General features: G+C 38.4%; 1 protein-coding gene across 5 annotated transcripts; it reads left to right on the top strand.

Annotated features, from left to right (window-relative positions):
• Positions 1 to 5412: 5412 nt before the first annotated feature.
• LOC104438281 (proline-rich receptor-like protein kinase PERK1) lies at positions 5413 to 16016 on the top strand. 5 transcript variants are annotated; one of them, XM_039310307.1, is made up of 10 exons: positions 5413 to 5978; positions 6061 to 6145; positions 6267 to 6314; positions 11824 to 13830; positions 13915 to 14001; positions 14110 to 14180; positions 14299 to 14375; positions 14580 to 14745; positions 14905 to 15066; positions 15228 to 16016. In XM_039310307.1, the coding sequence occupies exons 4-10, from the start codon at positions 13233 to 13235 to the stop codon at positions 15555 to 15557; spliced, it is 1491 nt and encodes a 496-aa protein (XP_039166241.1). In that variant the 5' UTR covers positions 5413 to 5978; positions 6061 to 6145; positions 6267 to 6314; positions 11824 to 13232; the 3' UTR covers positions 15558 to 16016. The 5 variants fall into 5 exon arrangements, with proteins under 5 accessions (XP_039166241.1, XP_039166244.1, XP_039166240.1 ...); XM_039310310.1 differs by having other exon boundaries at positions 11761 to 13830; positions 14580 to 14727; XM_039310306.1 differs by having other exon boundaries at positions 11761 to 13830.
• Positions 16017 to 17627: the final 1611 nt, after the last annotated feature.

The following is a 17627-nucleotide window of genomic DNA, read 5'->3' as shown; positions in this document are numbered from 1 at the left end:
TGATATGTCTATTTATACAAAAGAGTATTAAATAAAATTATTTCTCCTAATGAATTCGGTTCTGTGTATCACCGTTAACGATTTTTTTGGTCAAAACTAACACATCTAGTTCAAATAATAATATACTTCCATGTTACTTTTTTTTTTTTTTTTTGGACGGAACTTCGCATGTTACTTAGCTTTAATAAAATATGAAGAAAGTTGGAGAAGTAGCCATAATTTAGGGGGGGAACTGTCCTCGTCTTTTGTGGACACATGGTCACTCCTTTGTTTCCAGCTGTTTTGCCCATATCTGCCATCCATTAGCATGTCATCTAACATACCGTCTTTATGCATACCAAATAACTGCTAGACGGATCGGACAGTCTGGTAGGCACGTGCTTTCATTTTTTCTTCAGCTATGGTACTTGGACGAGGAATCCTTTTTCACTATGAAATTTGGAGAGTTTTGGAAAATGATCGGAGTGGATAGCGGTGCAGTTCAATCATAAGGTCGACCGTGTTGCGCACGTAACACCAAAAATTATGGCAACCTTCAGAACCCTAACTTTCGACAGTCCCCATTCTTTCTTTTTTTTGGGGTCAGACAAAACTCTCCATTTACACAAGCCAAAAAATACTAAAAATTACGAATACTAAAGAAATAGAAAAGAAGAACAAGCGTGCCCCAATTATAAGAAAAAAATGGTTACTATCACGAAAAAAATTTTAAACCGAAATACCTGTAACAAATTTATTAAAAGTTAATTTTTGATAACAAAAAATCTCAAACTAAAATACCTATGATAAATTTACTCAAAATTAATATTTTGACAATAAGAAACCCTAAACTGCCGCACATTATCTAACTTAACAATTTAATCATAAAATTTAATGCAAATTTGTGAAGGGTAAATTTGTTATATATGTACTAATTTAGGATTTTTGGTAATAAAAAAATTAGTTTGAGATTATAGGTGTACTTGTTTGGGATTTTTCATGATATTAATCTTATAAAAATAATAATATTTAGAATTAGTGATTTTAAATCATCACATCAACTGCTGATGTGGTATATTATAAATTCACATCCACTTATAATTTAACAAGTGTCCAATTGCGTGGAAGTAATTAAACACGCATTTGGCCATGGAAGCTGTTTGCTGGAGTGGTGACACCTCCACTTGCCACAGTCACCAATGGAGTCATCGACGTTGCGTTCTGCGTGTCTAAGCCGAGCCTTCCGTGCTTGCATCGACAACAATAATGCCAATGAAGGTGATAACAGCCATGAAGGAGTGATGGGCCCGAGATGTTTGGCTCAAGCCACCGTCCATGGTCGATCAAAGGCAGAGCATATGACATTTTCTAGTATACTTATGGTCTGGCAAGGAAGATGGTTGTTGTTATAGTAATTAATAAAACCATACATTCATTTAACAGTTTAAATTTTTAGAATAGTTGGCAATGATTCTACAAAATCTTATATAATATCAAAGTTGAAGATCCTTAATTCAAAATTTTTTAGGCCCCATTTATCTCCTTAATTAAATTTCCATTCTTAATAATAGGCAAATAACAAAAAAAAAAAAAAAGATTAAGCATGAGGGAAGTGTTAAAGTAATTACATATAAAACCACGCATTCCTTTGATAGCTTAAATTTTTAGAACGGTTGGTGATAGTTTTACAAAATCTTATAGTTGTCATCTTCAGCTTAGCTTTTTGAACGGTTGATGATGGTTCTATAAAATCTTACGGTTGTCATCTCCAAATTTGCTATGTGTTTCTTCATTTGGCAAAGAAGATGGCTTTATAATTAGATCTACCGTGCATCTTTTTTGTTCAGCTCAAAGGAGATGGCTCTTTCTAGCAGATTCGGTGAGCGACGAGGATCAAGCTTGGCAAAGGAGAGATTTTCATCTTAGATCTATTTGTGCATCTTCTTTGTTTGGATATAAAAGGATGGCTTTTTCTCGTAGATTTAGCGAGCCACAAGGACACCCATGGCATGGACACTCAACATCTTGTCCTTGTTTGCTGACTCCGTTGGTCCCATAGCACAGACTACGTTCTCTTATACTCAAAAACCCTTGTGAGCGGACTTTGGCGTCATCAGGGTGAAGAATACGTGATGCAAAAGTGACAATAAAAATGGTTCATAGGAATGATATCAAAGTGTTTGTGTTAGGAGTTTTAGAATAGAATGACTATAACTCTAAAAAACTTTGAAATTGGGTTTGGCCTCTCATGCACAAATTGGTTAGGAGTTAATATCGATCTCTTGATAATGCTATGGTAGACCAAAATCAATTGTTGTACTGAAGTAATCTATGTGGCCCGAATTAAGTTGGGTGTGATACAATTCGATACGAGAATGCTATTTTGCCGCACTGTTTATAGGAATAACAATAGAAGGAAGGCTGGTTTAGTGTTTTTGGCTCACCAAGCATCGCACGAACTATTCTAGGATTGAGAATTTGTTGGGCCATAACAAATTGTATTGGATACAAGGATCCCACTAGTAGGCGGGTGATTTACCCGGTCTTGTGAGGGTAGGGAGTGATGATTGGGTTAAGTGGACTCGGACAAGGTGCAACTTTCGTCTAACCTATGGGATGGGAGTGGGGGCATATAAAGGAACTGAATAGCTCGTAGAATAGGGAAAACATTTTTGAATCAATTGGAAAATCTCAAGAGAAGGTCCTGTTACCATGTTTCCAATGAGGGGAGAAACCTCTATTGGTTTGTTGAGATTAGAGGAGGCCTAATATGCAAAACAAGGTGCTACCGAGGGTCCACAATTGGCTCTTAATGTCACAGTTGTCAAGGAGAGTACAAGTGACCAAATATTTGCAAATGGCCGTGATAGGGGGAAGTCACTAATGGAGTGTAGTGGTAGTTTTTATACGGTAAGGGTTGACCATTCACTTAAGTCTCGAGGGAGGGTCATTGATGGTTGGGGAATGTAGGGAAGTGACATGATAGCTTGCAATAAGGGCATCATAGGATTGAGTGAGCAAGAATGTTAATGACTGAGTTCTCCCATACTTTAGTACTCTTGTGAGTTGAGTTTGGTGTTATCACAATGAAGAGTGAAGAATTCATAAGTGATGATACAATTGGTTTATAGGAGTAGAATCAAGACATTTGTGTTATGAGTGGTAGTTTTTATACGGTAAGGGTTGACCATTCACTTAAGTCTCGAGGGAGGGTCATTGATGGTTGGGGAATGTAGGGAAGTGACATGATAGCTTGCAATAAGGGCATCATAGGATTGAGTGAGCAAGAATGTTAATGACTGAGTTCTCCCATACTTTAGTACTCTTGTGAGTTGAGTTTGGTGTTATCACAATGAAGAGTGAAGAATTCATAAGTGATGATACAATTGGTTTATAGGAGTAGAATCAAGACATTTGTGTTATGAGTTTTAGGACAGAACAATTAAAATTATAAGGAGCTTTGAAACAAATTGGTCAGGAGTTGACATTGCCTTTCAATTAGGCAACGGTAAGTCGAAATTAGTTGCTGTGCCAAAGCGTTTTGTGTATCTTGCTTGAAGGACCAGATACTTGAGCCGAGTTTGGTGTAGTATAATTCAGTACGAGGATAATATTTGCCACGCTGTTTTTAGCAATAATTGTAGGAGGAAGGCTGCCCTAATGTTCTTGGCTTACCAAGCGGTGCACGGGCTATTTTGTGACCAATAATTTTTCAGTCCGAGAAACTTGGTTGGTACCTGGCTCACCCGTGGCCTGGATCGGCGCCGGTGATTGGATGCGGAAGAAGGAGAGCCAAAGAGAGAAAAAAAATTCAGTTTTTTACTTAATTTCACTCAGCTGTAGTGACGATGAAATGGACATGTTTTTGGTTATTAAGTGGATATGAGTGAAGGTTTGAAATCAGTGAATATTTTATTGTAAAGTGGGGATTCCTAAGTGGAGGTACAGCTCACCTGCTTAATTATCCCCAAATCACTACTTCAATTGATTGTCCCCACTAAACATCCCTCGCGCTCATCGGTTTTCGAATTTTGCTACGGTAACGGCACCGTTAAATTCCTGTGAATTGCTATGCTTTGTTGACCACAAATGGCGATTCAAAAGGAATCGGCAACTGGAATACAACATGAAAATAATTCAGTAAAAAAAAAAATCTTGACAAAAATTCTAAAATATTGGACAATATTAATCTTTTCCCGAAAATATGAAACCAACAAGAAGGAAATATACTTGATATTTGTGAACTTCTTAACACTTTGAAATAACTACTTAAATGTATGACCCCCCCAACAAAAAAAAAAAAATAGCTACTTAAATGTAAAACTCAATTTTTTATAGCGTGCTTGTGAAAACATTTTCACCAATTAAAATTTAATGAGATTTTAAAGTATTACCGAAAAAGTGAAAAATTCGAGAGTTGGCTAGAATTGTGAAAAATGGTGTTGTACGAAAAAATGAGTGAGGTCAAAAATTTATTCACACAATATTAGAATTTTTAAATAAGTTTCAGTTTTGGTTAGACACAAGATGTTCACTACTTTGATTTTGGAGTTAATTTGGATTGCCATGTCTCAAGCACCATTTATCGATAGGTGGTTGAGTTTTTGATTTTCACAAAATTGTATTCATTTTTTAAATGATAAATATTTTCCTTTCACGCTACAAATGTAAAAGAATGGTGATTGAGTTTCTGATTTTCACAAAATTGTATTCATTTTTTAAATGATAAATATTTTCCTTTCACGCTACAAATGTAAAAAAATGTTTTTATAGTGGAGATGCAGTTAATATTTGACACGAAGTTAAAAAGAAGAGGATTTGACGAATTTCTTTATATTTTCTCTAAATTGATTCAATATGCACTCTTTACATTTATTTATATTACAATAATACAAAGATACATAATCAAGATCAATCATTAATTAATTTAGGTATTCAATCTAAATCTCAGGTTAATTCAATATATCTTCAATGCACAAATTATATCTCTAACACTCCCCTCGAGTTAGGGCTTATGTATATTCACTTGCTTAGTAGATATGTGTGTTGTCTTTGACACAATGGTTCGATGAAAATTCTTTGTACTCATGATCTGATATGCATTATTTACATGTGTGTATATTACATATTGTGAATAATAAAAGGAAATATTGCAAAAACAAAGAATTAATCTGAATTGTTAATTGATTCATCTAATCAATCTAAATCCTAGATTGGTTCCATATAATCTCGATTGATTTAATATCTTCAACGCACAAATCATATCTCCAACAAAATCCTAGATTTGTTTTGCGATTTAAACTGTTGTTTTCACAACGAATGTACAAATATTTTATATTAACGACGTTGAAGTATCTTTTCTGTTTCCTTTTTTATTATTTGATTTATTGTTTCCCTTTTTTCTTTAAAGGCTCCACCGAGTGGGTTCCAGCGCGAACTCTCTGGAGCCCTTACTTCTCCGGCCTCTTCATTTTCCTTCCGGCACTGCGATCCTCTTCTTTTATCTGTTTTGTTTTGCTCCGATCTTTGGTTTTAAGCCCATAATCACGAGATCCCGAGATCCTTAGAACCAAGTAACCGCCTTCCCCTTGGTCAGAGCCTTGACCTTTTCCTCAACCTCTTTCTTGGTCTCCGAGAGGCACCGTTCCATTAAGCGTTTTCTGCGTTTCATTCAATCTTGTTTCGGCCAAGTACAGGAGTTTTCGACCAAAAAAAAGTACAGGAGTTCACCGATGGCTTCTCAGAGGCAAGTCTAGTCGGAGAAGGTGGTTTTGGGCGCGTGTACCGCAGAGTCCTTGCCACCGGAAGAGATGTAGCAGTGAAGCGACTGAAGGTGGGGAGCGGACAGGGAGAGCGTGAGTTTCTCACTGAGGTTGAAATAATATGCCGAGTTCATCACAAGCATGTCGTGTCTTTGGGTGGATACTGCATAGCCGGGCCCGAGCGCATCCTCGTGTACGAGTTGGTGCCTAACGACGCCTTAAAGTTACATTTACACGGTGAGTTCGGATTTTCAGTACCGATTTATGCTGTGAGTGTGCGTATAATGGAAAGCATTTTGATGGAAACTGATCCTTGCAGGAGAGGGATGAAACCCTAGGTTGGCCGACTAGACTGAAAATTGCTTTATGCTTTGCCAAAGGAGTAGCGTATCTTCATGAGGATTGTAAGTTTCGATGTATTTTGCCTTTAATCTTCATTGAATCAATACTTGATTTTAAAAATAAAATAAAAAAAGAATCCTAGAGCTTTGCCCTTGTATACATGATCAAACGTTCCTTGTACAGGTCATCGTAAGGTCATACATGGCGATATTTGTGGACTTAGAATTTGAGGTAAAGTTAAAAACAAACTTATTTGATAAAGAAAAATGATTGTGTGACAGTCTTTAACGTACTTTGATGAACTTAACTGTCGGCATTGATAATTCTGACTTCAATTGGTTAATTCTCAACAGCAAGTGTCGCACTCACACATTTAAATGTATTAATAACTCTACCATTGTTAGAAGGGTTGATAAGTCCTAAATTATGTCCACCGTTTGGGTATTTATGTTATAGTAAGTGTGATTTGGAGTTTTTTGTGGTATTAATATTGTTTTTAACAAATATTCATGTTTTGACTTACAATATTGACTAATTGTAGATTCAAGCATTGTACCACCAATTAAATTATCTCTATTTATTTGCTTTGCTTGGGTTTTAAGGATGTTTACTACGGACGATGCATCAAAACATTTCGTTGATGAGAACCTAGATGAAAACAATGGGGAACAAAAAGACATGAAATAAAATGCAAGAGATTCACTAAAATAGTTTCATTAGCACCTAAGGTACTATTAGATGAGATCATACGAATATAGTTGTGGACCGAGCAAAGAAAGATATTACATGCACCAAATGATAAAGTGTGACTAGAACAAAACCTCTTATGAGAACAAATATTTAAACATTGGTCGCTTCTTGTTGTCAATATAGAAAAGCTAAAGGAAGATGAAAAGGAAAATGTCTTGTGGAAAGCTAAAATGAGATGGATTTTGTTGATGTTTAAAATCGAGGGAATATGATGACAATGTTTATAGTAGCTCAATTTCAACCAGAGTTATATGATATGTATTTATACGAGAGACTAATTAGAATAAGAATACAGGTAGAAACATAATTACAAAAATACCCCATAATACATTTAAATTACACATTTAGAGTCTCCTCAATCTGAAGCAGGTGTAACAATTTGAGAGATGGGTTCTCAATAGCGCATGGAGCGAGGTAGGTAGTCCCTTAGTAAAGATGTTTGCCAACTGATGCTTTGTTGGCACATAATGAACACGGAGATCGCCGGAAGAAACCTTCTCTTGAACAAGGTGATGATCCAACTCAATGTGTTTTGTGTGAGCATGAAACATGGGATTGAGAGCGAGATAGGTGGTAGAGATGTCACAATAAATGGTGAGAGGATTAAAAAGGACTCCAAACTCACAAAGTAAATAACAAATCTAAATAATATCAGCAACACAGCGCACGATAGCACGATATTCAGCTCTGTACTAGAAAGGGCCTTAGTGGGTTGCTTCTTGGCACACCGGGAAACAAGATTGGTGCTTAGGAAAATATGAAAACCTAAGGTGGATTGTCGAGTATTGGAGCATCCAGCCTAGTCTGCATCTGCATAAAACGGTGAATGAAGTGGAACGACACCACTCGACGAGTAATCCATGGGTGGATGTGCTAGCTAAAGATCTATATATATATGTTTGACGGCTTGAAGATGAGGTAATTTTGGTTGATGCATGAATTGACTAATCAATTTTTACAACAAAACTATTATTTAGTCTATTCACGGACACACCATAAATCCCCAACCAATTGTCGATAGAACATTGAGAAGTGAGAACCTTACTATCATTTGTGGACAATAGAGTTTTCAAGGCTAGAGGAGTAGGTAAAGACTTGATTTTAACAAGGCCAAACTTGCGCAATGAGATAAAAGCGTATTGTTAAGAGTGGTGAGGAGCCTTAATGCCAAGAAAACAGTGAAGCGGTCCAAGATCATTCATGACAAGTTCCTATGAGAGTCAAATAATAAAAAATCGTAATACTAAAGGGTATCAATGGTGACAACGATATCATTAGCATGAAGCAGAAGATACCGACCTCCTTGAGAAGAAGCGTAGATGAATAATGAAGGATTGGCCTTCCTCACCTTGAAACTCAAAAATAATAAATAGCTATTGAAGCAATGAAACCATCCATGTGGAGCTTGTTTTAAACCATAGATTGCTATCGGAGATGGCACCTATAATTCGGGAACTTAGGATGAGGAAAAGCTGGGAGGTTGGAATCTCTTGTCATAGTTTGGTCCGGCCTCTTGCTTAAGTCCTTTTGTAACGAGGGGAGCTTTGAAGTGTTTTACAGCTCCATCAAAATTTTCCTTGACCTTAAAAACCCAAATATAATTGACTAAATTCTAAAAACGATCATATGGTACAAGATTCCACATGTGGTTGGTGACTTGAGGCATTAAATTCATCAGCCATGGCCGCTTTTCAACATAGGTTGATAATGGGTCTTAGAGTAGCGAGTTGATGCCTCTCCATGAAAAGAATTAAGAGATTAAAATTTTTTCTGAATTTAGAAATTTCAAATTTGGCACGAATTTACAAGAGATAGGCCAAAAGAGAAGAAACGGAAGTGGATGAGTTGGATAGAGTTATAGAGGGGACTTGCAAGTATGTTGTGGAGGAACTTGGTCAGGAGAAGAGTCGGGACACATGGTGAGTGGGTTCGAAAGGAGGGCCGGTGGAGGCAAAATAGAATTAAAAGCATGTTGGATAAGCCAAGAAGAGGAGAGAGGTGGATTGGGAGGTTGGGCTAAAGGAGGAGGCGGCGGATGAGAAACTTGAGGGCCAAAGGAGGTAGAAGGAAGAATGGATTGATTGGAGGGGGGAAAAAGTGGGTTGATCTTGAACAGTGGGTTATGGGATTAGGAGTTCGAGGATTTTTTTGAAAAGGAAAATTCTCTTTCTCAAATCAAATATGATGATTGATAAAAACACAACCAAATGGTGGATTAGGGCAATGGTAGCTCTTGTGATGTGACGCATACCCAAGATATACACATGGCACAAAATGAGGTAGGGAAGAAAATGATAAATTGCCCTCAAAAACCCAAAAGAACGAGTAATTGAATTTGAATCCAAATAAACGATCGAAAACCCAATGAATGAGTGAAGCAGAGAAAGACATGATGGGATGCAAGTGAGATGACATTATTGAGTTGGAAATTGAATAAAGACCATGAGAAAAATCGGCTTGGAGGAATACTCTCTCGGTACGTTGGTCCTTTAAAGACATTGATGAACCATTAAAATCAATGGCACAAGAATTTTTACGGCAAAATTGGTGACTAAAGCGATTGCTAGTAAGATTAGGAACATGATAGATGGGAGATAGATTGAGAACCGGCATTTAAAAGGGATTTACCAACTTGTTTAATAGGCAATAAGTGACCACCATCAATCAAGACATTTGTCAAATCATAAAAAGGGTCTAGATTTAAGGATTTTACCAATATCACTAGTTTCACTTTGCTGTCAAGATATTACATTGGATCAAAGGTCTCACCAATTGAGAGATTTGAGGAGTTCGATAGATTAGTGGCAATGAAGGCATGGTTGAATCTTTGTCGACTTGGTAGTGTGGTGTGCCGGGCTTCATTATATGACAAGTAAGATGAGGCCCTAGATTCGAGAATATCTCCCCATGTGTATGAGGGAACGAAGGGCTTCGAACCACCACGAGGCTAAGTGGTCAACATAGTGAGGTATCCTCAAATTTTGGTGGTTCAAAATCAATGTTGATGTTTAGAGTCAATAAGGGCTTTGAACAACCATGATACCATGTTCATGTTTAGAGGAAGAGGGAATATGATGACAAAAGTGTTTTTGGCGGTTCGACCCCAATTTAAGTTGCATAATATATATTCACACAAGTGACTAGTCACAATAAGGATGTAGATAGAAACATAATTATAGAAATACTCTATATTACATGTAAATTACACATTGATAAAATCTTGGGTTGTGCTTCGAAAGCTAAAGCTAGAATTTATACTCTTTCTTATGTTAATTGGAAGCATACAAGAAATTATGGGTTTGTTTTATTCTCTTTTCTTGGAAAGTGCTGATTTAAAAGGATTGTTGTGCTTTTGTGCAATGGATTGACGCTCGTGAGGCTCCTGAGAACTATGCAAGAGGCCATCTAGATGCTCCGTAGAACTAGCGTTTCATGATTTCTGGAGGCAGGAATCTTGGCTTGCTCAACTCGCTATTCAAGAAGAGGGATGGGTCACATTTTGTGTGAAGTAAATAAGGAAGTTTGCTAGGGTTCCATGATTTGTTTAATGAGAGAGTAGCCATGGAGAAAGATTTGTTTTTGTAAATGTGAGAAAATATGGGGGTAAAGAGTTAATCTTCGAAGGAAAAAAATTCAGGTATAAATCAACTTCAAGCTCTGTTATTAGACCTCAAAGACTCTTACGTGAAAGAAAAAAAATGAGATCAGTAAAGAATGAGATAGATTGATAGCCAATTAAAAATTTGGAAAATTGAATCGATGAATATCATGTATAGAAAGATTTGCACTAGGTTTTGATGGAATTAGAAAGTGTTGCATATAGTAATGAATGTCATTTGTATTGAGTCGGAAAGGAACTGAGACATTAAGCGAGCAGCCGTAGCAAAGCTCTGGTGCCATTTGCCATATGATAGGCGCAGAGGACGTAGTGGGGTACATACGTGAACTTGTATACTAAAGGAGGGTAAATAGTGTTGTGCATGAGCACTCACAATAATTGGAATGAAGTAGAAAGGTTATGATAGGATGAACAGCCGAATTTAGTGTACTCGATGCCAAATCAAGATGAGTGATGTTAGGGTGTTTGAAGTAGTTAGGAGGATGAGAGATATCTGTAGGCAATATGCAAGCTCAGAGCTCTCAATGGCAAAAGCACTCCCAAAAATACCTAAAGGAACAACTCGAGGGAGTATATACACTGAGAAAGTAATAACGGGAGGTGGACATGGTCTTGCTGCATGGGAATCCAATTGATGTGTCTAGAAGAGACGTTAGTTGATGAGAGGTTGCAACGTTTGATGAGGACAAACTCATAAGGATGCTAATTGAAATGAAAATGGATAAAACTAGCAGTAAGAAAGGAAGGGGGAAAAAAGAGTGTTCCAATTTGGATTAATCGGTTTCAGGATAGATAGCTTTCAAAGTAAGAACCCGAAAGCTATCCTATTAGAGTCGGTTTCTGGTTTTTGGAACAGAGGATCTCACCGTTCGACCCTAAACCTGATCTAGAAACTAACCGGTTGGTTTTACACCGGTTTTGGGGTTGACCAAAAAACATTTGAGTTGTTTTATGGACGGTCCAAAAAAAGTGAAGTTAAGGAGCTCTCTCTCTCTTTTTTCCATTTTTTTCAAAAGAAAGTACTATGAGTCTTCGATTCCTAAATATCAAGGACGAGGGGATTTGTCTTCTAAGTCTGTCGAGATTATAGGTCCGAGAACAACATTGGATAAATAGTATATAGTTGGGGACTTATCATTTTAAACAGCCATGTTTCTATTGGTTTGAAAATATTTGGAAAAGCCGTCGGGCACTGTCTTATGAGCTACCTGCGAATCTTTTCCTAAATTAAAGACACCTGCTTCTAAATTTGAGAATCCCCACGAACCTCACACGAGGGCTAATGTATCACGTTCTTCTACTTCATAGAATTGGGGAAAAAAAATGAGAGTCGACTTGACACGTGCGCCACTGACTTGTTATGGCCTACAGCTTACGAAGGAGGCCCACTTGAAGAAGTATTCTGTTATTTGGAAAAGCAAAACAGTAAGTAAATGCCCAAGCTTACCTTTAAAGCTTGCATCTTTGTCAAAGCATTACTTAAATGTCCCAGAGTTGTCAATTAAGACTCATGTTCATGCAAGAGAATTAAAGTTAGATTATTTCTTCCAACAAATTCGATATATATCATCGTTAACCCAACCCCCCCCCTTTTTTTTCTAAGAAAATAACATGTGTATGAATGACCATGACATCACCGCTTATTTGGCTTCTATGAAGTATGAAGCAGGACGGAGCATGCGGTATTTTAGGGGAGTGTGTCCGCATCTTTGTTGATGTTGTCGCTCCCCCTTTCTTTTCTTTTTTTGTTTTCTGGTGGGATTGTTGCTTGCTTGCCTGTTTCTAGCTGTTTTGCCTTTTATTTGGGAGTAGTAACAGCTTTATATCAAGATTGAATAAAAGATTGGAGGGGAAAAAATAACAATAAAAAAGAAGATGAGAGAACAAACCTAATCTTGACATGATGCATCATAACCCAAATTAATTAAAATTTCATAGTATTATACGCTGATCTTTACTTAATTTAAGGCCCTCATTTCTGAAAAATCATAAACTTTAGGTCTAATTCCAATTTTGTTCCAAACATTTTTTTTTTTTGTCTGGAAAAAAAAAATCCCAAACATTAGATTAGTCCAAATCTGACCTGAAATTTTCTTTTTCAAAAAAAAGGAAAAAACCATTAACTTTAGGTCTAGTCCAAATTTACCGCGAATTGCTTCTATTCAGGATAAAAATCATCAATTCTACTCTAGTCCTAAATCCGCTTCCATCAGCCCCCTGTCAAAAAATCGTTGTTAGTCGTACATTAATTTTCATATCCTAGAACAATTTCATTTTGAAGATAATTTATGATGTTGCCTTGTGGATATAGATTGTTATCAATGTGGAAATGTTACGTCAAGTTGGGAGTGGACAATGGGGTAGATTTGAAAATAGATTGAAATTGATAATTTTTTTAGACAACAAAATTCAGGAGCTTAAAGTTTTAAGATTTTTTTCAAGACAAGAAATAGTTTGGTGCAGAATTGAAAGTAGACCTAGGAATTTTTTAGAGAACGAGGCCACTTTTATGGTAGGAGACTCTTGAGTTTAAGTGGAATCAAAATTCACAAAGTCACCAAAATCTCCAAGTCATGATGAGGGGTGTGGTCTATTTTTATTTTTTATTTTTTACATCACCAAATGCCAACGTTCCCCCCCTCTCTCTAACCGCATGCTGTAATATTTACCGTCCGTCCACTTATAAGAGCCATTCACCATTTCTTCTTCCTCGCGCACTCCCTTTACTCTCACTCAGTCTCTAAGTATCTGCATTGCATTCAATCCTTTCATCGAAAGAAATGTCTACCCCACTTCCAAGCTCCTCACCATCTCTGCTCGCAGCAAGCAACACCGCCAGGCCACTACTGGCAACCATCACCCTGGCATCTCCTTTACCGGCAGCTTCTTCCGGGTCCACATCTCCTTGGTCTTGGTCCACCATATCGAGGGAGCGAAAGGTGGTGCTGGTGGTGTTGCTGGTCCTGGTGCTGGTGGCAATATGCTTGCTGCTTATATATTGCAAGATTAGGAGATGCAAAAGGAGAAGGCCGCTTTGCTCTGCATCCCCTAGCATTCCTCTCAGTTCTGCCACGTGCAATTTTACTCTTGACCAAGTCGAGGAGTTCACCAGTGGCTTCTCGGAGGCAAATCTACTCGCAGAAGGTGGTTTTGGGCGTGTGTACCGTGGAGTCCTTCCCAATGGAAGAGTTGTAGCAGTGAAGCGATGGAGGGTGGGGAGCAGACAGGGAGAGAGTCAATTTTGGGCTGAGGTTGAAATACTAAGCCAAGTTCATCACAGGCATATTGTGTCTTTGGTTGGATACTGCATAACCAGGTCCGAGCTCATCCTCGTGTATGAGTTGGTGGCTAACAACACCTTACATCTACATTTACACGGTGAGTTTGGATTTTCAGTACCAATTGATGCTGTGAGTGTGCATTTCATGAAAAATGATTTCTGATGGAAAGTGATCCTTGCAGGAGAGGGACAACCGACCCTAGATTGGCCAACTAGACTGAAAATTGCTTTGGGGTCTGCCAAAGGAGTAGCATATCTTCATGCGGATTGTAAGTTTCAGATGTACTATTGCCGTTCATCTTTACTGAATCCTTTGATTAAAAATGTGAATCCTAGAGCTCTGCCCTTGTTTACATGATAAAACATTTGTTGCGCAGGTGATCCTAAGATCATACATCGTGATATCAAGGCAGCTAACATACTTATGGACTTTGACTTTGAGGTGAAGGTAAACACAAACTTGTTGATAAATTTGAGTCGAAATTGATGTTTCTGACTTCAGTTGGTTAACTCTCAGAGCAAGTAGATTGCAGCCCCTCTAAGTTCTGAATGCTTTTCTCTCTCAGATTGCAGATTTTGGACTTGCAAGATTTACTTCTGAATCAAATCGTCATGTGTCCTCCAGGCTGATGGGCACCTTTGGGTAAGATTTACTCTGTTTGTATTTTGATTCGGAGGACTGGGATGTGAGCTGGTCATTAATCTGTCCTAGATGTTTCCAAATGTTTGTAAGATGAGCCGTTGCTAGTTCACCTTGTGCTTCATTTGTTAAAGCACAGTTTTTAGGTACTTCTTTAGCTCAACTAGTTCAAATATGTTGAAGCACAGTTTATGTTCTTCCTTGTAGTTATATTGCTCCAGAACACTCCTCGGATGGGATACCGACAGAAAAATCGGATGTTTTCTCTTTTGGGGTCGTGCTCTTGGAGTTGATTACTGGTCGCAAACCTGTGTTTTCAACATGTAATTCCATGGCTGATGGTCTGGTTGAATGGGTTAATCTGGTTGAATGGGTAAGTCCTGCAATTCTCGTGTTCACAATTATAGTCCAAGCTACCTCTTTGACCTTCTTTTTCTTTTTCCTTGGGTGCTTGAGGGGACTTGAATTTATTGGCGGGTTGTTATCATCCAAATGCAATATTGAAATAAAATCATTGCTATGGTCATCACAGGCGAGGCCTCAGCTCACACAAGCTCTGAAAGATGGAAACTTCGATTCTCTTGTTGATCATAGGCTGCAGAACAATTATGACGACAATGAGATGGCTTGTATGGTGGCATGCGCTGCTGCTTGCGTGCATCAGTCAGCAAGGCGCCGACCAAAGATGAGTGAGGTAATATTTTAGTACCTGGAGCTTAATCTTTCATGCGCTTGCTACATTCATGACTAACGGCGGTTCTTTTTGTTCACCGACTCATGTCTACTGCATTTGAGATCCGTTAGTTATCTAGAAATAGGAACTCTTGACAATCAGCTTTTGAAAAAATGGAGCAGGTCGTTCGAGCCCTCGAAGGAGATCTACGGCTTTCTGAACTGAATGATGGGATTAGATCCAGGCTGAGTATCCTCTACCGTTTCTGGCGAAGGTCTGACAACGGCACCAGCCAAGACCTCGGAAACTCCCAAAGGATGCCATTAGCTACCCAAGAATACGGCAGTAGCCATTACAGCGAATCTACAGCAAGTGAATATGCCTTGCATCCTTCTGGCTTGAGCAGCGTGGGTTCTAGCCGCCGAACGACCCGAGATCTGGAGATGGGAAAAATAGAGAGAGAGTCGAGGTTTCATCGTAGGCTGTTGAGCTCACGTGTCATGGTCTCGTAAAGTTTCTAATCCTCCTCGTTTTTATATGTCACCGCGGATGGCAAGAGAGGCATACATCATTTTCAAGCAGTGACGTCGAGAATGTGGTTGTGGGGTATTTAAATCTATATTATAGTTAGATAGGCAGATGCTACTTGGAGTTGCAAGCTCTCACTAATAAGACAGACCTGCCAATGTATCTGGTGTAGTTGGTCTTGTGTCCCTGTTGTTTGTGGTAGGTTGAAGTGGTCCATGGTGGAACATATAGATAAGTTGTATGGTTTGGTACTCTCGCAATGTGAAGCTTTTAGGTTTTTCGTGCACTTCAATCAATGTGTCGAGGTCTTCTGTCGTGTGCTGATCTTAGATGTTGATGTCCGTTCAATTTGTGATGGCCCTTGTAAGTGAAGGTTTGTTCGAAGTCAAGAATAAACATCAAGAGTGTTTCTACAAAATGTTCCCTTTTGGAATTTACTTCAATTGAAGGGGTATTGTTTTCTTCATGATAAGGAGGGTTGGGCAGTAAATATGGAGGATTTATCCCGGGTCGATTCGTTGCCACCCACGTTTGGAATCATGCATGCGATGCATGTAATCATCTGACAATCCGCCTTTTTTCTGGTGCTTTTAGAAGTAGCCTTCCAATTAAATTGGACAGAGTCAAGAAGACACGTGAATTTTTTCACTTTGGGCGTTCGGATATTGGGGAGGGGAGGGTGGTGGAAATTCTCTTTCATCGTGAAAGTACTTTGAATAGGACATGAGTTACGTCGCCTACTTTGAATAGGAAATTCTCTCTCCCATGTATGTTGAACGATGTTCACTCCGAATTTAGAGGTGACCACCCCTAAAGTTGCCACACGAACAATGTAATTTCTTTTTAGCTTGCAATTACTTTACAATCTCATTATTGTGCCCTTCGATATGCCTCTCATTCGTCGCCCAATTTTTGCTGAACGGTTGATACTATGGAAATTGGGTGGGAGGGTGGCAAATTCCTTGGAATCTTTGAGAGGCCGAGAGCGGGTTGCTGTGGAATTCCCAACCATTTAATTTGATAGTTTTAGCTCCAAAAAGTCTGCGACAGTTTCCATGCATGCATATGAAAATTGGCTCTTCTGCCTTTCCATGCATCGAATGTTGGTTGGCGGACGGCAGCCGCTGAGGCTTTCATTGTGGGATTGCCTTCCTCGGGGGAAGAAGATATAACATTTGGCGGCATCTGTTGTCCTGGCGCAACCACAGAGTGCATGGGGGACATGGATGGGGACAGGGAGAGAGTGCGCACTGGCCATGTTCACAACTCGTGGGCTCCACCCCACCCTACACCAAAGTCCCGCCCGACCTCTAGCAGCCGTTGTCAGACGCTGGAACATTTCCTCTCCTTTTTCTTTTCTCATTTTCTTAATTCTATTTTATTCTCTTTTTTTTAGCATTAAAATGTGCATATCTTGCCAACGTGGGTACTACTCTCTTTCATTGCTGAATGTGACTCCACTAGGACCTAGGTATATATGGTTGAGTCGGTCTTCTGAAGATCCTTGGAGATAGACAAGAGGGCATTCTTGTCTTTTAATAATCTACTATAGTAGAACATTAAAATGTGCTTTTTTTCTTCAAAAATAAATAAATCGGGTTTTCCTTTTTCTTCTTCTCTTGTTTCTCTTTATCAAAGCCTTCTTCCTTGCAAAGCACATATACAAATGTCACGTTCGACTACTTTATAAATTTGTCAATTGCAAATTTGTATGTAGGGCTTCTAAACCATATTGTAAATGAGATAAGACACAATTGTACGATAATGTCAACCGTGAATTTATAATATGTTTGAAGGTTAGCTACCTAGAAGATTCCTTTTCAACATATGGATAAAAATAAAGATTACGACTATCTTTAATGTGTCTGCGGAAAGTACGGTATAATTTTGTCCCTTTGATGTGAAATTTTTTATACATTTGTTATAGTGTTTCAAATTGTTGATGTCTGACGCAAAAGCAAACAACTACTCCAAACCACTAATTTCTTGTGAAATAGCATATTTTGATATCCAGATATAAGGCTATGCGCTAAGCATGAGAGTAGACTTGAGAC

The sequence above is a fragment of the Eucalyptus grandis genome, chromosome 3 (genome assembly GCF_016545825.1).
Source record: "Eucalyptus grandis isolate ANBG69807.140 chromosome 3, ASM1654582v1, whole genome shotgun sequence".
In the NCBI taxonomy this organism is placed as follows: domain Eukaryota; kingdom Viridiplantae; phylum Streptophyta; class Magnoliopsida; order Myrtales; family Myrtaceae; genus Eucalyptus; species Eucalyptus grandis.
This window is presented reverse-complemented; position numbering and strand designations above follow the sequence as displayed.

Excerpts from the sequence above, each read along its gene's own strand:
- LOC104438281 (XM_039310308.1), top strand. The coding sequence starts at position 13,233 with ATGTCTACCCCACTTCCAAGCTCCTCACCATCTCTGCTCGCAGCAAGC. Across the intron at positions 14,746-14,904 it reads GGGTTAATCTGGTTGAATGG|GCGAGGCCTCAGCTCACACA; the intron begins GTAAGTCCTGCA and ends TGGTCATCACAG. Across the intron at positions 15,067-15,227 it reads GCCGACCAAAGATGAGTGAG|GTCGTTCGAGCCCTCGAAGG; the intron begins GTAATATTTTAG and ends AAAATGGAGCAG.